Consider the following 26,889-nt stretch of genomic DNA (forward strand, 5'->3'; position numbering starts at 1 on the left):
ATAAATGTTTTTTACATTGCTAATGCTTGGCATCAGATACGAGTTTACCACCTGGTTAAAATGCAATTGAAATTCATTCTTATAATGATATTAACAGGATACAGAACAAGGAAACATATGCGACATATAAATTTACAGAAACTGATCTCAAAGCACTGACTTTAATAACGTTGGAAACGCAATAACTTCCATTAATTTACTCGTTGAACGATAACTTTTATAAATGCTTTGGAGTTATAGTTTGTGTATTCTTATTTTGTATAAGGCATGGAGCAATGCAACACAGTGTCTCGGAAAAGTTTATTTACTTGTGGTTATTATATATCAATAAATGTTAGGTGTATCTAAATAGACAATTTGCAATATTGAATTCTCTGATGAGCAAGGGTATCCTGCATACAATAATTGTTCGCTGTATTCACGTGGAATGTAAACGTTTCTTGTTTCACGTTCGTGCGAAAGATCTTGGTAGGCTGGGCGCATCATCATTTGTCAATGGCTTTAGTCAATTGATAAAATGAGCATTTGAAGGGCCAGACTGGTCATATAAACATATTAAAAATGTTTATTTATTTAGTAGCTCTAGCGGCTGCATTATTTATTATTTTTGGACTTGTGCGCGGGAGGTGTCTGTAAGTGTACTCATTTCTCGTGTCAATGATTTCTTAAGCTCTAAAATGCTTAGTGAAATGTGTGTTCTTTACTTCTAGAACTGATTTGCTGTGGTCACCAATTAGTTGCCCCGCGTCTTTATACAATGGACTGATTCGTAGACCCGCAATCGAGGCAACGTTGAACAATGATCTTGAGAATACTTCCACAACTGAAACACCTTGGGCTGAAACCAACGAGAGAGTAGCGTATGAGGAACTTCCTTTGCAAAGGGCAGCGTGGAGTAATAGAGACGGATCATCGGACGCTATTCTTGGAGGGACTGGAAGCAAAGCGAGAAGTTTGAATCCGCCGCGGTACTCCTTTGAAGATATACTCTCGGAAGAAAGGGACAAAGATCTTGGATTCCCTGGTATGACTCGTCAATTACTAGTTTTAATCTAGAGTAAGAAAAGGATTCCGTTAAACAGATGACTGTTAGATAGAGATCCAACGAATTCAGTTATCTGTGCTAATGGAAAATTCTTTCCTGCAGGCCTAACACACTGAGAACAAATACACAAATTAATTTATCTTTTATAGTCAGTAGACCCATACAGCTGGGAGCAGCGCAGGTCAACGCTCTCAGGTCTTCTAAACCGGAGGGAAAGGACACTATATTGGAATCGCTAAGAAGTTCCATTGAAAGAACTTCTACCTCGCCATATTCTCGGTTGAATACCAGTCAGATATACAACCTAATATTGAAAGAGAAGCTGAAGGAGAACGCTGCAAAGCAAAAGTTGACAGAGAATGATGCGAACAAGTTTAAGGAATCGTCGCCGATTCTAATGTGAGACAATCATCTTGGTGTAATTAGAAAATTCACTTCACATTGATTTTTCAAGTGATTAATATAGTGTATGTTTCTCATTTTAACTGCAGAACAGAACATTCTCCTTCCTCATCTGAAAACGCGTTTGAACATCAAGACGACCGCAAACAATCAACAAATTCTAATGATTAAAATCCTAAAATGGAGTATGCAGAATAAATGAAATCACAATGCAATAACAATCGGAATTATTATTTAATACCTTCGTATACTATTTAATTTCAATCGTACAATTACACTATATCTGATACCATTCGTACACTAATGTACCAACACTAGTCCTATACCTCGCTTATACTACTACATTTCTTCCACGCTTCAAAACCTCTCAAAAAAAGCTTCTCTTGGAGGTGCAGCGCGAAATTCTGCCTCTCTTGCAGCTGCAAGAATCGTGCAATGGAATCCGGAGCGAGCCATTTTCGAAGTGCCACACCTGCAAGAGTAGCACATTTTCAGGTTTACAACATTGTATATTACCACGCTGCAATTAAAATGGGTTTGCAATATTGTGTAGTGAGGGAGTGATGTGGGAGAGGTGGATGTGGTTCTTGAGCACCTAGCAGTAGGTAAGGTGGGTTGTAGTCCAGCGTGTCAGGCTGCCTGTCGCCAGGCGCTGGCATCTTTATTTTCAAGCCCACAAATCACTGCAGATTCCTGCAGATTTATTTTCGCTTATGTGTTGCGCAGCAAACATGGAATCTTCTCCAACTGTAATTCCGATAGATCGACGATTACCCGGTGAACGCGAGAGGGAGCTGTTTGCTATTTCTGTATTCTATTCTGAATAAGGAAAGAAATTCTCAGCTGTTCCGTTATACTTATAAAAATTTAAACGGAAAGTCGGCTGGTACTGTAAACGTAAAAAATTCATTGTACATTTTAATTACTTGAAATGTGCTTATGCAACAATATTCTACGTTAGCAGTAAGGAATTCTAAGTGAAAAGGGAAAATAGATGATGGAATGCCCCCAAAAAATGAAATTTGTTAGGTTAGACATTTTTTTATTAGCAAAGCACCGAAACAGAACATGAAATACACTTATTACACGTCGCCTTAAAGTTGCAAATAAGAGGCGCAGGCCTTTCAAGAGGCGTTCGAAAATTCTGCGTCTCTTCGTTAAACAGTCACTGTCTCGAAACATCTGCGCCACTTCTCGCTCTTTAATTTGCTCTCCGGAGACGTTACTTTGTGCCATCTCTTTCGACATCATGTTCTCCTAGTACATAGCCCAATTTTGTGCATTCTGAAAATTTTTGCCAGATTTTGGCCCAGGTATCAGGAGAACATGAAGCGAAAAGAGGTATTCTGAATTTCAGCTTCGAAGGCATCCTCGATTCTCTCTCCGAAGACTTTACTTAGTGCCACCTCTTTCGACATCATGTTCTCCTAGTACATAGCCCAATTTTGTGCATTCTGAAAAGTTTTGCCAGATTTTGGCCCTGGTATCAGGAGAACATGAAGCGAAGAGAGGTATTCTGAATTTCAGCTTCGAAGGCATCCTCGATTCTCTCTCCGAAGACTTTACTTAGTGCCACCTCTTTCGACATCATGTTCTCCTAGTACATAGCCCAATTTTGTGCATTCTGAAAAGTTTTGCCAGATTTTGGCCCTGGTATCAGGAGAACATGAAGCGAAGAGAGGTATTCTGAATTTCAGCTTCGAAGGCATCCTCGATTCTCTCTCCGAAGACTTTACTTAGTGCCACCTCTTTCGACATCATGTTCTCCTAGTACATAGCCCAATTTTGTGCATTCTGAAAATTTTTGCCAGATTTTGGCCCAGGTATCAGGAGAACATGAAGCGAAGAGAGGTATTCTGAATTTCAGCTTCGAAGGCATCCTCGATTCTCTCTCCGAAGACTTTACTTAGTGCCACCTCTTTCGACATCATGTTCTCCTAGTACATAGCCCAATTTTGTGCATTCTGAAAATTTTTGCCAGATTTTGGCCCAGGTATCAGGAGAACATGAAGCGAAAAGAGGTATTCTGAATTTCAGCTTCGAAGGCATCCTCGATTCTCTCTCCGAAGACTTTACTTAGTGCCACCTCTTTCGACATCATGTTCTCCTAGTACATAGCCCAATTTTGTGCATTCTGAAAATTTTTGCCAGATTTTGGCCCAGGTATCAGGAGAACATGAAGCGAAGAGAGGTATTCTGAATTTCAGCTTCGAAGGCATCCTCGATTCTCTCTCCGAAGACTTTACTTAGTGCCACCTCTTTCGACATCATGTTCTCCTAGTACATAGCCCAATTTTGTGCATTCTGAAAAGTTTTGCCAGATTTTGGCCCAGGTATCAGGAGAACATGAAGCGAAAAGAGGTATTCTGAATTTCAGCTTCGAAGGCATCCTCGATTCTCTCTCCGAAGACTTTACTTAGTGCCACCTCTTTCGACATCATGTTCTCCTAGTACATAGCCCAATTTTGTGCATTCTGAAAATTTTTGCCAGATTTTGGCCCAGGTATCAGGAGAACATGAAGCGAAGAGAGGTATTCTGAATTTCAGCTTCGAAGGCATCCTCGATTCTCTCTCCGAAGACTTTACTTAGTGCCACCTCTTTCGACATCATGTTCTCCTAGTACATAGCCCAATTTTGTGCATTCTGAAAAGTTTTGCCAGATTTTGGCCCAGGTATCAGGAGAACATGAAGCGAAAAGAGGTATTCTGAATTTCAGCTTCGAAGGCATCCTCGATTCTCTCTCCGAAGACTTTACTTAGTGCCACCTCTTTCGACATCATGTTCTCCTAGTACATAGCCCAATTTTGTGCATTCTGAAAAGTTTTGCCAGATTTTGTCCCTGGTATCAGGAGAACATGAAGCGAAGAGAGGTATTCTGAATTTCAGCTTCGAAGGCATCCTCGATTCTCTCTCCGAAGACTTTACTTAGTGCCACCTCTTTCGACATCATGTTCTCCTAGTACATAGCCCAATTTTGTGCATTCTGAAAAGTTTTGCCAGATTTTGGCCCAGGTATCAGGAGAACATGAAGCGAAAAGAGGTATTCTGAATTTCAGCTTCGAAGGCATCCTCGATTCTCGCTCCGAAGACTTTACTTAGTGCCACCTCTTTCGACATCATGTTCTCCTAGTACATAGCCCAATTTTGTGCATTCTGAAAAGTTTTGCCAGATTTTGGCCCAGGTATCAGGAGAACATGAAGCGAAAAGAGGTACTCTGAATTTCAGCTTCGAAGGCATCCTCGATTCTCTCTCCGAAGACTTTACTTAGTGCCACCTCTTTCGACATCATGTTCTCCTAGTACATAGCCCAATTTTGTGCATTCTGAAAAGTTTTGCCAGATTTTGGCCCAGGTATCAGGAGAACATGAAGCGAAAAGAGGTATTCTGAATTTCAGCTTCGAAGGCATCCTCGATTCTCTCTCCGAAGACTTTACTTAGTGCCACCTCTTTCGACATCATGTTCTCCTAGTACATAGCCCAATTTTGTGCATTCTGAAAAGTTTTGCCAGATTTTGGCCCAGGTATCAGGAGAACATGAAGCGAAAAGAGGTATTCTGAATTTCAGCTTCGAAGGCATCCTCGATTCTCTCTCCGAAGACTTTACTTAGTGCCACCTCTTTCGACATCATGTTCTCCTAGTACATAGCCCAATTTTGTGCATTCTGAAAATTTTTGCCAGATTTTGGCCCAGGTATCAGGAGAACATGAAGCGAAAAGAGGTATTCTGAATTTCAGCTTCGAAGGCATCCTCGATTCTCTCTCCGAAGACTTTACTTAGTGCCACCTCTTTCGACATCATGTTCTCCTAGTACATAGCCCAATTTTGTGCATTCTGAAAAGTTTTGCCAGATTTTGGCCCAGGTATCAGGAGAACATGAAGCGAAAAGAGGTATTCTGAATTTCAGCTTCGAAGGCATCCTCGATTCTCTCTCCGAAGACTTTACTTAGTGCCACCTCTTTCGACATCATGTTCTCCTAGTACATAGCCCAATTTTGTGCATTCTGAAAAGTTTTGCCAGATTTTGGCCCAGGTATCAGGAGAACATGAAGCGAAAAGAGGTATTCTGAATTTCAGCTTCGAAGGCATCCTCGATTCTCTCTCCGAAGACTTTACTTAGTGCCACCTCTTTCGACATCATGTTCTCCTAGTACATAGCCCAATTTTGTGCATTCTGAAAATTTTTGCCAGATTTTGGCCCAGGTATCAGGAGAACATGAAGCGGAAAGAGGTATTCTGAATTTCAGCTTCGAAGGCATCCTCGATTCTCTCTCCGAAGACGTTACTTAGTGCCACCTCTTTCGACATCATGTTCTCCTGTTACAAAGCCCAATTTTGTGCATTCTGAAAATTTTTGCCAGATTTTGGCCAATATATCAGGAGAACATGAAGCGAAAAGAGGTATTCTGAATTTCAGCTTCGAAGGCATCCTCGATTCTCTCTCCGAAGACGTTACTTAGTGCCACCTCTTTCGACATCATGTTCTCCTGTTACAAAGCCCAATTTTGTGCATTCTGAAAATTTTTGCCAGATTTTGGTCAATATATCAGGAGAACATGAAGTGGAAAGAGGTATACTAAATTTCAGCTTCAAAGGCATCGCCTTAAAGTTGCAAAGAAAAGGTGCAGGCCTTTCAAGAGGTGTTCGAAAATTATGCGTCTCTTCGTTAAACAGTCACTGTCTCGAAACATCTACGCCACTTCTCGCTCTTTGATTTGGTCTCCGGAGACGTTACTGGATGAAAATGGTCTTGGAAAAATGTAACAATAAATAAACAAAATTTAAAGTCTTCCTATATCTACTGCGAATTACTTTTTTATTACTGTTACTTTAAAAATAAATATAATATTGAAGTGAGATTATTTCCAGTATTATTCCTTTCATTCATTTTTATATAATATCCTTCAGTATAGTATGTCCTCCTCTGTACTTGGTTACAATAGCATGTCCAACTTCCAAGCATAATTGTCGAGTTATTATTATAATTTTGCAGATTCTAACTTATACTACTAATTACATACTTTCAGTGATACCTATATTACAATAATGCAAAAAGGATTTATGTAATTATAAAGTACCATTGAATGTTTGAACCTGTTTTTCTCAGAAACGTTAAAAGTGGACATACAATATGTATGCACTAATTGTAAGCCATCGATGTACAATAGGAAATTTTTTTTTAATGTATGCCTAAAATGAATATAATCTAACCTACAATCGTCCGAAAATGCATACATTGACTCCATCATGCTTTTATTGTGGCTCGTATATCCAGCTATCGCTTCAGTTTTGCTAGGAATCCACGTTGGCAGTCCTCCCGAGTAGGCACCATCTCGTATCTACTACCTCAACTAAATTTGTCAAGTGACTTGCTATGTATTATCGCCAATATGGCGGAACTCTGATTTGAGAATGTAGTCACGATTTTTCGTTTTTCATTCTTATATGAGCAGATTTTGGTCTGGGAGAGGTCTCATTCGAAAGAAGAAGATTCAATGCGGAGCGCTCTGCTCACCGTTTGAGTCACAAAACTCTTTTAGTGACCTAAAAATGCTTGGATTCTGCGGGTATATTTTGTCGACTTTTGCTTTACTTTGGACACTGATATTATTACATATCAACACAATCTCGTTGAACCATGAGCAGAGCGCTCCGCATTGAACCTTCCTCTTTCGAATGAGACCTCGCCCAGCCCCAAATCTGCTCATATAAGGACGAAAAACGAAAAATCCCGAACTCATGTTTCGGGCCAGATTGTGTCGGTATACAGCGCGCTGCATTACCCGTGTCTACCCCCTTAACCCTTCGCGTTGCGTCGTCACAATATCCATTTATTAAATTTCTATTTGTTATACACAAACAGGTAACATTACTTGGTATAAATAAGATTATCCTGCTTCTATATGCTCCACAAATTCACCACATCAAGCGTGATAAAATCTATGCAATAATTAACAATGGTTTTAAATATGTCTGTATAGAGCAAATAATTAAATATCTAATGGAACGAATCACCATTATGTCTGCATTGAATTAAAATTTACATAATACGTAATTAGTCGTTATCGAGCACTACTAAACCTGCAAAGCAATTCTGAAGGCGAGTAATGCGAAAATGTGTACATGTAAGTATGTATGTAAGTATACATATTAAAGTCAGCCATATTGCGTCAGAAGTATTGTAAACACATGCTTTCTGTGTAAGTTTGGTGTTACTTTATCTACATTATCACGCGGTGCATGTAAATGAGCAATTAATTTATAGATATATAATGTTTCTAAACGCACCAGAGATGTGACAGAAGTTTCTTCGCTGATTGAAGACTGTGGTGCAAACTATAATTGCCTGTACATAATTGTTGCTTAATGATAAATAAAATCATGAAAGAAATGTTGACGAATCAAGCCAGCTCAGGATATAGTAACTCTTTCGTTAACAATAATGGAGATGCCAATAGCAACATCGCAATGGACAATAATTCAAGGAGATACGCAGTTCTCAGTACAGATTGGATATCTGCCATTGGAGAAGAATTAGGGATGCATCCTCTACCTGATTCTTTACTACGCAGACTCGCAGAGGATGCCTCGTATCGTCTCAGAGAAGTTTTACATGTACATATAACAATTACCCCTGCGCTTGTCATTGCCGAAGCCTAATTTCCGCGTAGAACTAAAGCATGAATTATGTTTCGTAGAAATGCATAACTAGACTAAAGCACAGCAAGAGAAAACGTTTAACGTCCACAGACGTGAATGCCGTAATTACCAATCTCTGCGACGTGGATCCCATATTGGGTGCACCAGAATCTATGCCGGAGTATCACGCAGAAGCAAGAGTATTTGTTCCTAATGAACATATTATTAATCTAGTGCAAACAATAAATGATCCACTTAGCCTATCGCAAAACAATGTACCTTTTATACAAGGTACACCTTATCTATTCATATTAACTTAAATGTACAATCGTTTAATAATGCTTAATTTCTTCAGAATCAGAAATATGTGATGCAAGGCTGACAGAAGCACGTAACAATTATGCGAAACGTGCATTGAAGACTTTATTCAACGGGTCTCAAAAAACCTTCCAGGTACGGCAATCTTGATTTACACAGTGATTTACTACTGGTTTACCATATAGTTGCAGGTGTATATATGTATTCGTTACCTTATGTTATAGGTCTTAATTAACGATTGCACTACCAATGCACATTTGGGTGGCGAGGGTGTTATAGACAAATTAATGTCGATTGCTAGGTCCATGGTGATTTCGAATAACGCGCAGTATACGAGAGTATCCACCCGCACGTGTCAGCTAATAATTGCAATCGCAAGTAACTGCGAAGCCGTTTATCCATACCACTTAACTTCGGTAATATCCTGCACTAAGATCGCGTGAATTCTAACGGCAGATTCTATGTACAGCGCGAACGACTCAACACCTTTAACAATGCTTATTATAGGTCGACAAATTAACAGAACTACTTTTGGAATTACTTTTGGGGCAGAGTTTTATAAATCTGAATCTCGAAGCACTTTTTAAAGAATGCGCCCTTAGGCTGATGCTTCGCTGGCCGTCCATTGCTGACAAGTAAATAAATTTGTTTAACAATTAAATGTCCTTCGGTTGATACGAGCTGTTTATTAAGGAATTATAATCGTTAAAAGGTACATTCCTACTTTGGAAAATGTGCCTTTGAAAGAGGAGAAAGAGAATACTGACGGTAGGAAGAAGAGGATGATGGCTATGGAACTGCTAGCGAGTATTCAGCCTTTAATATTCTTTCAACACGAGCCTGGGTCCCCGCTTTCCATAGAGAATGTATTAAGATTTGCTCCGTTTGGCTCTGCTCTCTGGGAGAAAATAGCTGTAAGTCAAGTTTAAACTTTCCATCTTGACAGTATGTCCTTTCGCTATTAATGTAAGACGCTAAATTTCAGCTAGCTATCTGTGCTCTTCTGAGATCGCAATCGCACACTTTGAACATCGCAGTTCTTATGGAACACTACGGGGATTCGTTGCTGCCGTATCTACCTGTTAATTATAGAAGCACAGTAAACGAGTGTCGAAAATCTACTCCTCTTCCCATTACCATCAAAAGCAAGATAAAGTACGTTAACGTACGACCTGTGATACCAAACCGAATGTTGTGGGATCGGCAGACAGCGTTTCCCGATTCTACGTTGAGAGGCCCTAGACGGGAAATTAGGTATGAAACGAAAGACACGACGTTTATCAAGCACGAGTATAAAATTAGTTTATTTAGTTACTTTGTGTTACATGATTTTTAGGTTCGCATTTGCTGGCGGACGACCTGTACCTCCAAGTAATTTAAGACGGGTCAGCTTAAGAGCGAATTACCAAATTTTAAGGAGCGATCTTCAGGCGACTCTTGCTCTCGTTGCGTCGCGAAGGCTCTTGGTATTCAGAGATAAAAGAAAAAGGCCTTTCGATACTTACAGTCTGTTATACGGTTGTTTGTAAATCTGCCCTGGCACAGAGCGTTACAGATGCTGTGCATCCGAACACGTTATTTAAATGATACCCCTGTTTTAATTTGTCCGACTCGGTAGTTTTAATCCATCGAAATTAGTTTTTTTTTTAAAATTTTAAATTCCGACTCTATTTGAAGATACATCGATTTTAGCATTCTCCCGTTGTAGCGGGAAAACATCATTTCGCGTTTGTTAGTTAATACATGTACATGCGTTTTAAGTTTTGTTATTTATGATCCTACTTATGATAGTACCGTGTTTTTACAACAAATGTTTTTTGTATACCGCTATAAAAGCACGATAATAATAAATTGTTTATTAAATTCAACAAGTGAATGATTAAAGTGATTGACTGACCTCATCAAGAAAATATTGATTCGCGTTCGATTAAAGACAGTCCTGCAGTCCTTGTGGCTGCTCGGAACGTGGGATTACGTGAGAATTAATCAAACACGTAGGATGAGTGTGCAATCTAATTGGCACCTGTCGTGGAAATATTTTTAACATCCTTAATATTACTTATTAACACAGTCCAAACTTTATATGTACTACTTACAGCAGCAAGTCGTCGCCGGCTCAAAATTCCGTTTTTACAGAAAAGCGTGTGAGAATTCATTTCAATGGTATATAAATTCTTCTCCTAAACACAGTATATCGTTTAAATATTGAAATCAACTCCGAAATATGGAATAAACATACAAACCTTATCGTAATATACAGGGTATCTTTGGTTGCCATCGTTTTCCGCGAGTCCTGCGTTCGTTACGGAATTCTTTAATGCCGCACGCCATAAACACTGTCTCAATGAATTGTTATTCTTATCAGTACAGTTAACGTCTATAGTTTTCTTACGCTTGCAGGCATTTTTGCAATGTTTAGACTTCGTGAATTTCTCGGGATCGATCTTCTCCATTAATTTCGTAACGTTGTTTTTGAAACATTTTTTAACATGAAGATCTCTTAGTTGACTCTTGAAGTTCATACACTTTCTTTGCACGATTTCAAAATCATGCTGGAGTTTCCCCAAAACGCCCAGTTTCTTCGTTGCAATGTTATTCTTATCCTCTAAACGAACATCATTTACATTTTCTTTAGTATGCAAATCTTTAATTTCCTTCTCATTCTCTGTGGCACAAGTTGCATGCGCTGTGAAACCGTTATTTTCAGCAGACACTGAATCAGTAATAAAAACATCATCGTCTCCCTCGGAATTACTTGATTTCCTCAATTCGTGATCCAGAATAAGTTTAACAGGTGTAATTTCTTTATTCGCCGTGTCTCGTACTTTATAGTTACCCGTCGAATACTTCGAGATTGCAGGAAGTGCACTGCGCCCTACAGAAATAAATGTTTAATAGATAGAAGAAAGAATGTATGTAAGAGAGAGTGACTGCTTACTATGCCGTATCCAAAATATCTGTATTTTATTAGCACACTTTATATAGTAATTCCTTCTGCAGGATTCCAATTTCAGGAAAATAGACTCTGTCAAAAAGATCAGTTCCTTTCCATAATGAACCAACGAACGTAGATCCCTTTTAGGTACGACCGACTCCAAAATAATTTCGCACTTGTTGCGATCGATAATTTCTGCCGACAAAAGTTTCAGGATTGATACTTGAAATAAGCAAACAGGTATTGATGCAATTTACCTGTGGGCCTTTTACAATACCGCTTGCAAAAATCTTTGTAACGTAATCGAATCGGATATCTACATTTGGCTAGGGGCAAGGCATCGAAGATACCGGTGCAAGCCAATTGTTTTCCGAATTCTTTTCGACACCACTCGGAATGATTCGTTCGACTGAAAAATGATTGATCACCAGATATAGAATTATGTTAATCCTAAGCATGTGCTTTAATCGTGGAAATGTATCCTCTACCTGGGCTTAACGCAACGCACGTAGTGCAAATCGCATTTACTTAATTCCTTGATAAGTGTATCTATATTATATTTCAATTTAGCTAGCATAGTTCCCTTTTTAGTGAATGTTTTCACAGTATGCAAATGTTGTTCTTCATCGATGTCAACCAAGGAACGAAGAAATTTATTCCTACTAGCCTTGAAAGTCATGGATATTTCATTTGGAACCTATAAAGAATGCATTGGCATTATTAATAATATTTGCATCGGATCGTACAATGCATTTCATACCTTATCAGTGTTTTTGGACAACAAATCTTCAATAGAATACGCGACGGGGCCAGAATAATGTTCCACAATGAAATTGTCCTCCTTGATGCTTAAAACTTTTCTCTCTGCGTTACACGACTTTTCACAAACTAACTGTATCACTGCAGATACGCTAATCATTACAGGAGATTGGCATGCCTACAATATAGAAAATTATAACTTTATTGTAATGCCAAGTACCTTATGAAATAAAACAATTTTTATTACACACGTCGTTTAGGATCGAGAACAAAGTTTCTTCGAGAACACTCAAGCGTTCCTTGTACATGTTAATAGTATTCAGAGGACAACTGTTTTCAATAAAACCCTCCATGTGTAAATCCTTGCGACTATTTTCCAAATACGTTTCTATAAAGTACTGTTGCATCTTCTCATTGGCATAATTAACACAAAGCTGTTCTATACCGTTCTTGTCGAAAGATTCAAAACCAAATATGTCCAGTATCCCTAAATAATACAACGCAGTGTGCATAAATGTAAGCCTGTAGCGCTGAGCAAAGTAGCAAGTTTTGCAACATACCGAGCCACTCCGAATATTCGTGTTTTACAGATAAAGCATCGTTAGCGCGATTCAAGACCCAGTGAAAAAGTAGATCGTACAAATGTCTAATTATACTATGCACTCTATTACGACATGCGCCTACAGTAACAAGGTAGCGATGATACGAGGTATGCTTTCGCCAATTACTCCCCGGGTTTATGAGAATAGTAGTAAGCAATTCTGTTACTGCCTCCTCCGTTAAAGAGCTAAGAATACAAGTATTTTTTAGACCTTCCCTGGATTCTAAAAATCAAGCTTTATAAAATTCTTCGTTCTTCTGGCACGCATTCCCAACAGCTGCGGTTTACATACTTTGGTCAATGAGATCGATTGTACAAGCTTCGCCGTCCTCTTTAAATCGAATATTTCCCATGTGAACCAATAAGGCTAGAACTTGGAAAATCTGCTTCCTCTGGTCGACATCAAAGCCCAACACTTCCAGGGCTTTTAAAGTATCTTGAAAGCCCTCTTGAAAATACTTCCTCTTATTATAGTCTACAGTATTCAGTAGATCGTAATCTTCGCATTTAGTTAATTTAAAAGCTGCAAGTTCTGCGTCCGACATTCCAAACATCATCTGAAATACATATTTTTTTTGTATCAGTACAGGGATATCGTTATCCATGTGAAAGCATATAGCTGAGTGGAGACATCCTACCTGATAAAATATTTGAAAATTATTCGAACCCCTTGTTACTCTGCTCCTCTCCAAAAGAAACGAATTAATGGTCGCGCCGAAGATAGCACCACCTTTATAGTGAAGCCGCACAAGCTGTCCATGTCTGGAGCTTACTTCGTTTCTTTCGGTGCACGCGGTTGTGAACGCAGATATTAAACGACAAGTGTCTGTGATTCTTGGCACGATATTATGCGTGTAATCCCCTTGGCAGGGCAACACTGAAGTTTTATTAGCCGTGCTAAGGAATTCCAGGCACTTGAAGGCATTGAACGTCTTTCCTGTTCCGGTTTCTCCACTTATAATAATGACCTTCATTCATAATTTTATGATAAATCTATCAAGGGGTTGGATCCGTTATATCTCGATTAGAATCTCTACCTGACAATTTTGACCAAGCTCTCGGGTGAGGATGTAATGTGCCTTGGCGGCCACGGTGAATATGTGAGGATCCGCTTCGTAAATATCGTTGGACATGTTACTGTACTTATCAAACTCTGTGGAATTATATAAATGCGACGTAGACACTTCATTATTAGGGTTCAGTGTCAGGAGCAGTGAGCCGACCCACGTGTAAATTTGACCACGTTGCAGCCGTTCCAAAAGGAAGTCTATAACTAAAGAAGAGAAAGACCACTGTTCATCGACGGGTACTTTAAAAGCTAATTGAAAGACAACGATAATCTACAAATTAGTAAACGTGTGCGTACTAGTATCTTCGTTTTCTGGTAAGGCGCTTAAATCGTTTATCAAATCCCATCCGAACGGTGAAGTCGGCTGCTGAAATCCATAAGGATTATAAATATTTACAATGCAAATAATCCACTAATTAATTGGCAAACCTCTATCGCTGTAGTCATAGTTCCTCGTGTTTCGCAACTGTCAGTTGAGAATAAATGAAACAAATGTTGCCAGAAACAAATATTTACATACCCAAGGTGAAGAAAGTCACGTATCTGCTTTACCCGCACTCTTTCGAACCGCGGATCTGGCCAACCGACAAATCAATAGGCATAGCTCAGACGCGCGGGAACAATTACTTCTATAAACGAATGAATTCATATGAACCCCTTTATTCAAGTATATTAAGAAATTACGTTACAAACAATCTTTCTTTGCGCAAGGAAGAAATGCCTCTTTAAATGCAATCTTATTTCGTACGAGCATAATCCTGAAATCATTCGCCATGAGAAATTAAGAACGTCACAGTCGATTTATTAAGGACACTTTTCTCCCATTGCCTGGAGGAACTCTCTATTATCGACGATGAGTTTCTCCAAGCGTTCCTTGGTCGCTGAAGTCTGCTTTTGCGTGAGCTTGCGTTTCGCTGATTCGATCGCCACTCGATAACCAGTAACATTGCGGAAGACCTTTATATGCTTGTATCCGGAAACCAAGACATATTCTCCTACAGCATCAAAGGCTAGGCTCGTAATGGGACCTGCAACCATTGTTACAGAAGAATGACCACACGAGTTCACGTCGACTACGCGGCAGGGTAAAAAGGTAGAGAGGTACCCTCAAAAATATCTTCTATTGTATTGTCTAACGAGCCAGTGATCGTGGAGTAGAAACTTAACGAAGATCCATGGGCTATCGCCACAACTTCAGAATTAGGAGACAGCGCAATGTTAGCAGTCGCTGCAGTGTCCCACGTCCCCGTTAAAAGTACATGCGGGTCTTCTCCTTTCTCAAATTCAACTGCAAACATGCAACTTGGTCATTATAACGAGATTCCGCAGGCAGGTGTTATTTTGCGAGGAAGTTAACATCCAATCGTTCTATTACTTTTTGTATTGTACAAGCGAAAAGTCCCGTCTTTCGATATAGTAGTCATGTGGCTACTGTCGGCACTGAAATTGAAATCAAGTATTCCAGAGGAATGACCACCGAGGTCGAATGCCCTGGCTACTTGCTTGAATTCTCCAGATTTAGTGAATACTACTTCCAGCACATTTACGTCCGGCGTGAATCCTGAACAAATAAAATTTACATGCGTTAGTTAAGTACCCTATAATATTCCACAGTTAGCGAAGATTGAAAGATTCGTACCAGAAGCGGCGACAAAACGTCCACAGGGTGATATACGTGCTCGATAAGTAGATCCGAGATACAATTCTATAGTTGCAAGAATCTGCCCTTTAAGATCCCATATTATCAGATCGTTTGTTTTGCTGCACGTCATAATGTACTTCCCTGTACACGCGATATCCATGCCGACTACATCCTCGACGTGCCGCTGAAACATTGATAATATATCAGGTACATGGAAGACGTCATTACAAAAGATAAGGCTTTAACTGCGTTTAAATGCATGCGTACTTTTGGAAACTCTAAAGCTTTCGTTGCCGAAGCTAAAGAACCATCTGGCTTTTTAGAAATCTTGTAGACTTCGATAGTGTTCGCTACACCTTTATGAATGATGAAGGCCTTGCCATCCGGTGACCAACGTATCAATGTTGCATGGTCGAATTCTATATTCACGCGTAGAGATCTCTTCTCCTTTACCGTAAGCTCCTTCGTGTTCCACAGCAGCACGGTTCTATCTGAAAAGCAGGAAAGATTACATAGATTGCGATTTGTCCTCTTACAAGTAGAAAATCATCCGGTGGATACAATTGCAATTCGGAAAGGCCCGTGTGAATTATATCTACGCAGTAAGGAGGGAGGCAAGAAAACATTACACGTGGATTACTATAAATTTTTTTTATTGAATGAACAATTTCAGTTTCTTAAGATTTTACAGCAAATAAAGTAACTTTGAACGAGTACAATGAACTAGGTAAAAGTATTTCATGCTTGTAAACCTCTCTAGATGTCACGATAAGTATACCATTCTTTAATCCCAAGTAAACAGTAGTACTGGTAAAGTAGCGCCTATTCGTCGGCAGTTTCAGTTATTATCCAATCATCTCATTTTTTTACTCGGCGGTGGCATGAGGTCAGAATCATCTCGCAGAAATCTGTGCCTATCGATATAATCTATAAGTCGCTCCGTCGTTATAGGCTTGCCAATACTTTTGCATACAGACTGAGCTGTATTCATAGAGTTAGGAAACGATTTGTCAGTCCTCTCGCGCATAAAAACCCATTGTCCGTTCTCAATTTTACACTCCACGATCGCATTGTCCAAATCTTTTATTTGCTTGGTCGCTTTCATTTTACCAAATGGCACGTTTAATCCACCTACGAAAAGAAGTCCAACTTTCTGCGGAAGGATTCCCTGCCCAGATTCTGTGACTATTTTTAATCTAAAATCAACAGAGTTATGCGACAAGGGTTTCCATTTTAAAACTTCCTTAGATGTCCCCGGGCAATACGGTTCCTTAGCGGGTTGAAATATTAGACCGTCCGGCTCGTGACCGAGTTGTTTAGCAAACTTCTCCCCCAGCACACTGCCGGCGTGATTCACGTCCCAGAAGTACTTCAATCGTACCGCAAACGGCTCCTTCTCTTTTCGTATTCTCTCTTTATACATCGCTTTACGTCTGCCATGTATAATTTCCCGCTCAATGATTTGATAACGATTGGGATGGAATGGTAATTTACTCACGTCTTTACCATCGTACATAATTACATCATAAATTAAGTATCTCGGAATCTGTTTACCATCATCTTTCTGTATATCGATCACCATTTCCTAGAAAAGAATCTCTGTGAGCATCTGTAAAGTAATCGCGAGGTTCGTGAATTCTACACCGTCCACTTACGCCGTCCAACAGTGTGTCCCCGATAGTTCTGGATATGTCTCTCGGATGAGGAAAAGTCAATCCGTTAACTTGAAAGACACTATTGTCTCTATCTATAAAATAAATCTCTCCGTCCGCTTGTATCATCATCATGTACCTGAGCGTATTACGAGCGATGAGTGTCACGGCTATTTCTAAGATTTCAAGTAAACTATCATCTAACCTGGTTCCGTCTGCCTTCCATGATACCATGTACGGCTTCTCGTGTAACAACCTAATATTATCTTCGTCCATAGAAACAGGCTGGGAGCCTGGGAATCCTGTCGATTCCCAAGAACATATATCTTGAACACGTCGCTGTATTCCTCTTAACTTTCGCTCCTCCAAAATAGGAGCTACGCCAGGTATGCCAGCCATGAATACTGGATTCTTGTTAATGTATTCGCGCTTGCGCTTCTTACTAGGTACATCTTGCTTATGACTATCGCCGCTTTCCGTGCTTGGACCTTCGTCTGTATCTTCTACGTTAGAATCGTCGTACTCTAGACACCAGGCTGGTCTAGGCGGAGGGTCCGGCGCGTCTTCTACGTCGTCGTACCGCCTGAACAGCTCCTGAATATAATCAGCTTTGTAGATGCCCGGGGGCCTGGCGGTCGAGAATTCTACCAAACCAGCGTCGACGCTGGTGCCGTCGTTCTCTACCAAGTAGCTTATTATAAGGAAACCAGTTCTATTGAAACCGTGCGTACAGTGGACGCCAATGATTTCTAGCGGGTTGTACGATATGAAATTCTTACAGACTTGTACAAAAGTTCGTGTTTGTTCCTCCGACGGAGTTTCGCCGTGCCCCCTGCACTGCAGCTTCAAATATTTACAACCGTACGCCTCTAAGCTTTTCTTATCGTAAAATCGTGAAGTATTCGTCAGATCGATCCATAGGCCCAGCTTCAGCTTCTGACTTTTCAACGACGCGAACAACATATCCACTGTGAACCGACATTCCTCTGGTACCTGGCTATCAAATGCCGACGACAGTGGCGTCTTGAAAGCGAGAAACTTATTCTGAATTAATTTGACCGCTTTTCGCGGACAGTGAAGCCATCGGGGCGGAATCGGACCCTTGCTCTCATTCCGACTTGACATCTTCGCGAGCTTTTTTCCAGAAGATTAATCAATCTTCTAGTCCATCAGGGGATTGTAGAAGCCGAAAGTTTCTTATAACATTGTTGGTCAATATAATCAAAAGTGAAAGATGCGATGCAACTATAACCTGTACTTTTTCGAGAGCACTTCGACTTATTCCTGTGACGTTCCCGTCCCCCACGTCCCCCCTTGGAACCGCGGCGCTGGTTCGCGAGTAGCGCCACCAGAGGGCTTCTAACTCCTAATAATTTCTCACAACCTATGCCTCAATGACTCAATCTTTAAATACAACTTCTAACGCTACCTTTCAAAGCGTACAAATTCAAATTGCCCTTCTATTTCAAACACCGTGAACTTTGTGCTCTTAAACATTTAAATTTTCTCAAGTGTTTTCATATTTCCATTTTTTTTCTCGAAACACTTCTACTTGATAAATGTCTTACAGCGACACCCGAAATCCAGGCCCGTTCACAGATGACACGAGTGTCGCTTTCACGGAGAATTAAAATGTAATTGCTCCGTGGTTTGTGCAAATGGAAAAGCAGAACTGCGACTCGCACTGGCCGGAGAAAGCGTGACCAGGGTTGAACGAGAGTGGCACGTTGCAATAAAGCGATACTCGACATTAATATACGACCCGCTAAATATAAATCGCTCCCTCGGGGCTCACCCACGCTGTGTGTTCGTTTTCGTTGCACGGTGAATTCTTATCAGTCCCGTTTCTGCGCTTTCTCGCGCGGCATTGCAAGCTTCGAATACACCTCTGCGATATTTCTCCTGGAGCTTAAAGAGTTACCGAACGGCAGCCAATACTCGACAAACATTGCTGCTGGAATATTGTCGTACTACGCGAACATTTGATAGGTCGCGTAACAATGGCAAAAGATCAACATGGCATTGTATCGATGGTGAAACGTGAACTTTTGTGTCAACGATCTCGCAGGGATCTCGATTATCGTACTGACGTAAATCGCCCGACAAGAAACACGTTTTTAAATAATGTCACACTCGAATATACTCTTTTTATCCCTAAACAAAGTAAATATTATGAGCGAAACTCATGCGCCTCTTCATTTACGTCACGAGCGTGTAAACAGAAAGAAGAAAGGATTATTAGCTGGTTGCTCGATTGACAGTGCATACATATATATATATATATCGGGAGCAGGAACTGACGTAACATCGAACACAGCGTGTCGCAATCTGCGAACTAACGAGGAGCCACGTTCGTGTCTTCCGTTTGATTTCTCAATCGACAGTGGCCTAACCTACCTCCAGAATATTTAATGCCCTCCGTCCCAGCCACGTGTCCAATAGAATTTTCGTCTATCGATCGCCTGCGAAAGATGGATCGTTTTTTTCCGCTCGACTCGGCACACCGCGGCGAGAAATAAAAATAGACTCTTCCGTCGTCGACAGTCACAAGGACTCGTCTCGATTCGAAAAAGTGGGACGCCTATCGTAATCGCTCTGTCAACGCCGAGCAATTACCTCGAATGTGTAAATTTTTTAAGCTTCGCCAACACCGAGGATCGAGAAGCTGTTTGACTTCGACACAAACTGCTGCATAAGAGTACAAGGTCTTCTCAACGATTGATCCATGGTAAATAAGAGAAAAGAAATCTCGTTAAAAGTTAAACGTTCGGCTCAGCTGCTTGCTGCACCGTCACGACGAACCTCTTCGAACCGATCATAACCTCGAAAGATTTAATTCTTCTCTGGAGAAGTAAAAAAGTATCGAAATGCCGAAGCCCGACGTGCTCGCCAGCGGAAATCGAGATACGCTTGATTTCTTTCACCGTGCTTAGCCGCGGCGGAGAAATTTTCAAGAAAGTCGATAAAAACCGTGCTAACGATGAATCAGGCGAGTATATCGTTTTACGAGCGGGCGCGTCCAGCTGTATAACAGACTTACCCAGCCAATAAGGAGAAATAAGCGAGTCGGAAAATTGGACGATGCCTGGCGATTAGAATATTCATCGAGGTATAAGTAAATGGCTCGCCTCGGCGTCGAGTAATGACAAGCCAGAGCGCCGGGCTTTATTCGCCGAAGGTGAGATTAATACGTGCGTTAAATGTATTTTATTTTCCGCGGACAGAGCGCTAACCGTCGTGGCATAAGTGCCATTATCGGACACCGACGAAATCGGTCTAACGCAGCGAGTAAATATTAATTTATGACCCACAGGATACCGCAACGACGCCAATCGTGGTCTAACGTGGCCGCTATCGAGAAGGAAGAGTAGCACCTTTCATCCTGTTATTCTCTATTTCCTTTCTACGCTGTCTTCGTGCATATGAATAAGCTTCCTTTCTACCGTTATCAAACGGGGTTAAAAGCGTACGCCGTGTTCACCAGATACCCCTGGTTACACCAAGCTCTAAGCGACTGCAATCTCGATCCTGAAACCTCTCTAATCGTTAACAATCACTGAGAAGACGGAGAAGCGCGGTTTAGCGGTGCAATGAAATTTCTATGGGACTTTCTTCGAGTGCCGGGCAGGTCTGAAGTTACGAGACGGCCACGGTTTCCAAGGTGGAGCGGGCGCGACCGACGGAGGTGGAGAAAGTTCCTGTCCTCCCTCGCGTCTCCGTGCCCCGTGGTGGTCGTGGCTATTAGCCGTAGGAAAGGCTTCCTCGAGGCCCGCCGCGTGCCCGCGCGCCTTATCCGAAGAAAGAAAGTTGTTGAGCCGCGCGGAGCCGGCAGATTTTCTCTCCGTAACCTGCTCCTATCTGGCCGACATGCCCTGGTTAAAAGCAGCATCCTCTCTTCACTCCGACGGCTCCGCGGGCCTTCTCAGCGGTCACCGGCGTGACGCGGCTCCGGCTATATCTTCGCGTAGGCGAATTTCAATGCGAGCCTCGAGATCCGCCTGGGATTGTCCTTAGCCGTCCCTCCAGCTGTGCAAACTCGGCGACCGTCAGCGAAACGCGACTCGCGTCGCATTTAACGCCCGGCGTCTTTATCAAAGCACCGGGGAGGAGCTCCATCGCTGAGCACTGCGAGCGAAACATCTCGGCGGAGGTGTATACCATTTGAATGCGTTGCAGCCCGTCCAGATGCGTCGTGTTGGTTCAGTTCAACTGCCGGGTGCCGTAAATAATACGCTTTGGTCTCGTGGGCCTCGAGCTTGATAGGCCTCGTATATCACGTGCAGCGAATGGAAAAGATAAAGTGGACAAAGGGACGAACGCGGCGGTCGACGAGAGCGCGCGGAGTACACGCGACGAGACGCTTCGAAGGTGAATTAACAGTTGATGGTCAACGTGTTTTTAAATTATACATGCGCGCGGCTTGGCGAAAATAATTGCGATGAAATTCACATTTGTATCGATCGTGAAAGTACTTAGGCAAACCAGCTTGCCCCTTGTTACCCCGCGGTAGGGGCAGCACGGTTTTTCTCTGTTGTTTTTGTAAAGCCTAAGAACTTAGAACAAAGTGTGTGCCAAATACTAGATCATTAAGGGGTTTCACCACCTTGGCCAGGTCATGAAATATCGCATCTTTGGGATTTTATTTCTAAGTGACAAAAACACTGTTATCGATAAAAATTTTTCAATGGAGATAGAGACAGAAATATGAAAGCATTCCGAAAACTTCAATTTTTCTCTCGAAACCACGCTTTCTGAAACGGTGCACACTGTAATTTGAGTAAAACTCTATGGATTTGTATAGAAATTTGCGCAGAGTTTCTGAAATGTAGGGGCGACCGGGGTTGATACGTTTTTCAGTTTTCAATGATTTTCATTTTTCTTTGAATTAATTACTTGCTAACAAATATGCTAAAATATACTTTAGTTCTTTTTAACATATAGTAAGCGAAAACTGGAGAAAATACATACAAAATGAATGAAAAAATGTTATTTAGACGATCAATTTGTGCGTATCAAAACTATTTACTTTTTCTCTATACAAACGAAAACAGTTAAGAAACGATTGTTAACGCCAATGTGCACACTCGTACGCTGGATCGTAGGAAAGAATCGAACAACAATCTCCACAAATCTCGCTCAAATCGCATCATCTGTGTTTTCATAACTATCGCCGGCTTTAATTAGCCCCCTCCGCTAAGCGAACCCAACGATCCCATGCTTCGAGGATCTCCGGCGAGGGTACAGGCTCCGGAACGGATCCTCGTAACCGTAACGGTAGAGTTAAGCAATTTTCGGAATGTCCTCGGCGGAGCAAACAGCCAGGAATGCCTAGGATCATCGGCCAAACGAGATTGAACGAGGGGGGCCCCGGCGAAATCTCGCCTTCGCCGTTGTATAATTCGGTCTCGCCGCTCCCGGCAGCTTCTAACGCGGGGCGCCGCGTGTCTTAATCCGGGACCTTAGCCGATCGTTCACCCCGAGTATCTGTTTCTTCGGGGCAAAATCGGCAGGTTCAACGACCCGGCCCAGGTTCGCCGGGCCTGTTAGCAAGAGGCACCGGTTCACCGCGGCCGTGAAGGATAAATTTAAAGGAGAGGCAACGCCTCCCGAGACGTCCCTGACCCGCCTAAAAACCTTCCGAGCGTCCAGCAGGGTAACCCGGCTGACTCCTTCCCGCCGCGTTCACCGTGTAATCTCGCGTCCACTTCACAACAGCTCCGCGATACACATTGAATGCAAATGCACGCGCGGCCCGAGCACGCTTTATTTAACTCCGCGGGCCTTGGATCTTCGGACGTCATTTAAGCGCGCGTACATCGCTAGATGTAACAGTCGGTACGCGATTATTCAGCGGTTAAGAAGAAACGCTCGTTATCTTCGTATCGTCCAAGGAAGCGGCTTCCACAGTCTTCAGTTTCGAGGAAGCGTGAACTTACAGCTCCGCCAATTGTCGCGTGTTTTATTCAACGCCTCGTCCCAGGAAGTCCACCGTTGCCGGCGGATTAAAAACCAGAGGATTGCTTAATCGGGCGACCTTCGGCGCGGGCCTTGAAATTTTCTTTCTCCCCCCAATAGGACCAATTACGTATGCAAAATACGGTATCGCGAGCGCGTCGGACCGCTCGCGGGCGATCGGCTCGTCTTCAGCAGAATCGATACCGGGATTACGCAATGCAAGGCGTAATAATCGCTCGTTGTGCAACAATTGCGCGGCCGCTCGTCGCTTCCATGGCGAATCTTTCGACGCTCCAACAGTCCGGCGACTTCCAGAAAATCTATCGGCCTCGCTGGAAATCAGCAGGCCGACCGCCGACCGAATTTCGTAAGGCGCCGCTGTCGGCGTTTTCCATGGAGCGAGATAATCGAAGGAGCCCGGCTCTTCGGGGCTCTCGAGGACCGGTTGATACGTACATTTCCCGCGATAAGGAAGGGAAAAAAATCACTGAACAAGCCGCTCGTTACGCAAGCGTTACACGGTCCATCCGTGTTTCGCCATACAGGCTCGTCCAATCTCTAACGAATTAATGCGCTTTTTTTGTGGCAAGGTTCAATGGGGACGCTTATCGAGGGGAGGGTTGCGCCACGTTTCGATTCGGAGGCTGATAACCACGATGATCCGAGGCAATTCCCTCGCCAGTCGACTACTCTTAACAATTTGGGCATAGTTATGGAGAAAGCTACCAACACCCTCGAAATGATAAGAAATTAGTTAAATATTATACGGCTCGCATAAATTTGTGATCTTTATTTTGCAGAAAATTATCGACCCGTGTAATAACTCTTATATTATGTACAAGTATTAAAACTACCAAGCCATAGTTCCATTTCAGGCTTAAAGAACAAAAAAAAAATAGAGAAAAATTAAGATAGTATTGATTATTAAAGCTACTTTTCTTTAACAATTAAAATCTTCAAACTAAATTTCCTTGGCTTCGGATCATCGAGAGTTGGTAGCTTTCCGCGTAACCAGGCCCTTTTGCAAGAAAGAGCCAGAGTTCGGGCATAGATGAAAACAAAATAAAAGTAATTTAAAGAAAAATTCAATCGAATGAAAATTTATTCGTTAGGTACTCCCATGTTCTTCGAATAATACCGAACACCTACGTGTTCACACCCTCGAGTAAACGTCGTATCACCGTTTCTTCTTACAAGGGAAGATCCCGAACCCGAAAATTCAAAAAATTCTGAAACTTTGTTAAATTCACTCGAAGGGGTTGAAATTAACCCCTGAAAATTCGGCTATTTCCCGATTTTATTTTGTAACTCGCAATCTGTAAGAGATGGAAAAAAAGTTTCAAGACAAATATTACTTCTTTTAATTAGGTCTATCATTTGGCAACTCGCAGTTCTCAGAGTTCGCGAGTTACAACAGAAAATCGGAAAACAGCCAAGGGGTGAATTTCAGCTCCTTAGAGTGAATTTGGGCAGCAAACAAAAGTTGCGTTCTAAGTTCTAACCAGGAGCAAATCCCCTACATATTCGTAAAGTCTCAAAATTTTCTGAATCTTTCAGAAATTTTCGGGATCTTTCCTTGTTGGAAGGTGCGCGGGTTGCCTAGGTTCCGGCGGGTAGCTGATCGAGGAGTTAAACCCTACCTGCCTTGCCGCCGAGCTCGAAGAACAGGCTTCGGGCGGACTCGCGAAAGAAACGACTCTTTGTGCAGTTATGTGCGAAATGTATTAATAGCGTCCCGACGTCCGCGACGCAACGGAGGCTCATGGTCGACGAGGGGACATGGTCTCGTGGAATTTCTTCTAACGCGCGACGCAAAGGTCGACGGCAATGCACCGCGGATGGATTCCCGTCGTTCTCGATTCAAGAGAAGGCCAGGCTGCCGCGCCGCGCGCGATTTCTTCGCCTCTGCCGGTGGAATCCGATAGCCCCGAAAATAAAAGAAGAGGCGAGGATAAGCCAGGGTGACAAAGTTCCGCGAACGATCGATTCGCGATCGTTGCGAGCAGCCGACGATTGTTTATTCATCGGCACCTTATCGAGCAGCAATCAGCAGCCGATATCGGCGATACCCGAAGGTGTAATTTCATCGTTATTATTTTTCGTACGAGCGTCACGATGCCCGATAATTTTATCGAGCGATTATTCTTGAACGCGGAGGCCGGCGCGTCGGATTAATTGCTCGATCGAACGCGATCGCGACCAGGTGAAAGTAGATTGCTCGGAATAATTGGAGGATCGCCTGCTCGCGTGACTGCCACTTCTCTGTAGCATTCGAATATTAGAAAATCCGCGTACGCCGCATCAATTAGATAGTCCCGTACAAGCCCCGCTTCTTTCCCCCTGGAAATCCTCGGCGACGAAGAGGCTCGCGCGATTATTTCGAGCGCCGACGGTTAATCGTCTCGGTCGCTTTCTCCGAGAATATATTGTTAAACGAAAGCAATTGCAGGAACAGTCGGATAAGGTGAATTCTTAGGAGAGCGGCGCTAAGCTGCTTCTCATCCCGAGATACAGCGGAGCGATTCCATTGTTCGATACGGTGGTTACAGGGCCCGAACTGTGTAGCTCTTTTAATTATATTTGAATATAATTTTTCACAGCGAGTGAATTTCTTTTGCATTTTAATATCCCCAGAATACCAATTTACCGTTTTTCTCGGTCAGGGCAGTTGCCCTACTTGCGCTTAGGGATTGCAGTACCGGGAGACCGGTAAATCGCGAGAAATGCCCTGAAATTTCTAACGGCAATTCGCCAAATTTTTACCGGTAATTCAATAAATTACGGACAGTAATATAGCGCATATATGCGTTTATTAATATATTCTGTTGACATCTACTACGTTATCAGTGGAAAAAAATCTTTAATTACTAACAAAGATAATAATAAAGTAACAAGCGACATCCAAGAAGCATTTTTAAAAATTCGCTTTCGCGGTGAGCACTGCCATTCGGAGCCAGATTATCCAAAATCAAAAAACCAAAAAAGATTTCGTTAGTACATTAATGTATCCTCAGGTTGACGGAGAGAATTTCCCGAAATATAAATTTAAAACCAAATGGCGGCTATTTAAAGTTGAAATCCTGATTTTTTTCGCGTGACTTTTGCACGAAAAAATCAGGACTGTTTTAAATTAATATTTCGGAAAATTCTCTCCGTCAACCCGAGGATACATTAATATACTAACGAAATCATTTTTGTTTTTTTTATTTTAGACAATCTGGTTCCGAATGGCAGTGCTCACCGCAAAAGCAAATTTTTAAAAATGCTACTTGGATGTCGCTTGTTATTTTATTATAAACATAAATATTTTTCCACGAAAAAATTACCAAATGTTGTTTAAACGTTGCACATTTAAGCGCAAAAAGTTGTATAAAAATATACTTTTCCGCTTCTTCAAAAAAAAATCACAAATCTCCGCCTCTTTTCAGCCACCTGACTAGGTATAACCCCCTAAACAAATACCGGTAAACCCTTTTTGATGGAATATTTCACCGAATTACCGATAATTGAAAAACTCGGTAAATTTGCAATCCCTACTTGCGCCCCCCTAGATCGGGCCCCGGGTGGTTAAATAACATTAAGAGGAGGATCGTTTCGCGCGTAGGTTTCATTGGGGTCTCGTAACTGTACTGGAAGATCGTGTGTATCCAGTGTCAGTAGACGAAGAGCCCACACTCTCGCTTTGTACGCAAATCCGGTTGCGGTCTTTTCGCCCCTTTCGTTACACACAGCGGACTACCAGCGCTAGGAAGCGAACAATTTCGTCCGAAGACCTGCACGGGTCATAAACAGTGGCGTGCAGACGTTTTCACTCTATCTTCGGAAAGTAAGCAGTACAGAGAAACCTGAATTATTATCCACGATGGTAGATA

General features: G+C 42.0%; 5 protein-coding genes across 12 annotated transcripts; 2 read left to right on the forward strand and 3 right to left on the reverse strand.

The window, feature by feature from the left end:
• Positions 1-38: 38 nt before the first annotated feature.
• Positions 39-1,668, forward strand: LOC143369638 (uncharacterized). 2 transcript variants are annotated; one of them, XM_076813832.1, is made up of 4 exons: positions 39-632; positions 711-1,024; positions 1,195-1,444; positions 1,537-1,668. In XM_076813832.1, exons 1-4 carry the CDS (start codon positions 562-564, stop codon positions 1,616-1,618), a joined length of 717 nt encoding a protein of 238 aa, XP_076669947.1. In that variant the 5' UTR covers positions 39-561; the 3' UTR covers positions 1,619-1,668. The 2 variants fall into 2 exon arrangements, with proteins under 2 accessions (XP_076669947.1, XP_076669948.1); XM_076813833.1 differs by having other exon boundaries at positions 1,542-1,668.
• A 5,504-nt stretch (positions 1,669-7,172) lies between these two features.
• Positions 7,173-10,275, forward strand: LOC143370209 (uncharacterized). Of its 3 annotated transcripts, XM_076814998.1 has the most exons (10): positions 7,173-7,310; positions 7,429-7,572; positions 7,713-8,062; positions 8,146-8,377; positions 8,442-8,539; positions 8,629-8,820; positions 8,912-9,039; positions 9,117-9,318; positions 9,390-9,658; positions 9,741-10,275. In XM_076814998.1, exons 3-10 carry the CDS (start codon positions 7,814-7,816, stop codon positions 9,931-9,933), a joined length of 1,563 nt encoding a protein of 520 aa, XP_076671113.1. In that variant the 5' UTR covers positions 7,173-7,310; positions 7,429-7,572; positions 7,713-7,813; the 3' UTR covers positions 9,934-10,275. The 3 variants fall into 3 exon arrangements, with proteins under 3 accessions (XP_076671113.1, XP_076671112.1, XP_076671111.1); XM_076814997.1 differs by having other exon boundaries at positions 7,258-7,572; XM_076814996.1 differs by lacking the exons at positions 7,173-7,310; positions 7,429-7,572 and having other exon boundaries at positions 7,616-8,062.
• Positions 9,681-14,577, reverse strand: LOC143370205 (unconventional myosin-XIX). 5 transcript variants are annotated; one of them, XM_076814979.1, is made up of 15 exons: positions 14,198-14,577; positions 14,066-14,135; positions 13,737-13,972; positions 13,338-13,667; positions 12,992-13,256; positions 12,659-12,922; positions 12,350-12,585; positions 12,100-12,276; positions 11,828-12,036; positions 11,597-11,748; positions 11,343-11,534; positions 10,648-11,279; positions 10,501-10,584; positions 10,302-10,427; positions 9,681-10,231 (listed from the first exon to the last, which is right to left on the reverse strand). In XM_076814979.1, the coding sequence occupies exons 1-14, from the start codon at positions 14,213-14,215 to the stop codon at positions 10,332-10,334; spliced, it is 2,961 nt and encodes a 986-aa protein (XP_076671094.1). In that variant the 5' UTR covers positions 14,216-14,577; the 3' UTR covers positions 9,681-10,231; positions 10,302-10,331. The 5 variants fall into 5 exon arrangements, with proteins under 5 accessions (XP_076671094.1, XP_076671095.1, XP_076671093.1 ...); XM_076814980.1 differs by having other exon boundaries at positions 9,681-10,427; positions 14,066-14,132; XM_076814978.1 differs by having other exon boundaries at positions 9,681-10,427.
• On the reverse strand, positions 14,573-16,152 carry Mrna-cap (RNA guanylyltransferase and 5'-phosphatase mRNA capping enzyme). The gene is made up of 6 exons (XM_076814678.1): positions 16,128-16,152; positions 15,678-15,901; positions 15,444-15,594; positions 15,144-15,329; positions 14,874-15,056; positions 14,573-14,796 (listed from the first exon to the last, which is right to left on the reverse strand). Exons 1-6 carry the CDS (start codon positions 16,150-16,152, stop codon positions 14,573-14,575), a joined length of 993 nt encoding a protein of 330 aa, XP_076670793.1.
• On the reverse strand, positions 16,047-18,475 carry LOC143370208 (mRNA-capping enzyme-like). The gene is made up of 3 exons (XM_076814995.1): positions 17,268-18,475; positions 17,066-17,201; positions 16,047-16,995 (listed from the first exon to the last, which is right to left on the reverse strand). The coding sequence occupies exons 1-3, from the start codon at positions 18,185-18,187 to the stop codon at positions 16,264-16,266; spliced, it is 1,788 nt and encodes a 595-aa protein (XP_076671110.1). The 5' UTR covers positions 18,188-18,475; the 3' UTR covers positions 16,047-16,263.
• Positions 18,476-26,889: the final 8,414 nt, after the last annotated feature.

The sequence above is a fragment of the Andrena cerasifolii genome, chromosome 6 (genome assembly GCF_050908995.1).
Source record: "Andrena cerasifolii isolate SP2316 chromosome 6, iyAndCera1_principal, whole genome shotgun sequence".
In the NCBI taxonomy this organism is placed as follows: Eukaryota; Metazoa; Arthropoda; class Insecta; order Hymenoptera; family Andrenidae; genus Andrena; species Andrena cerasifolii.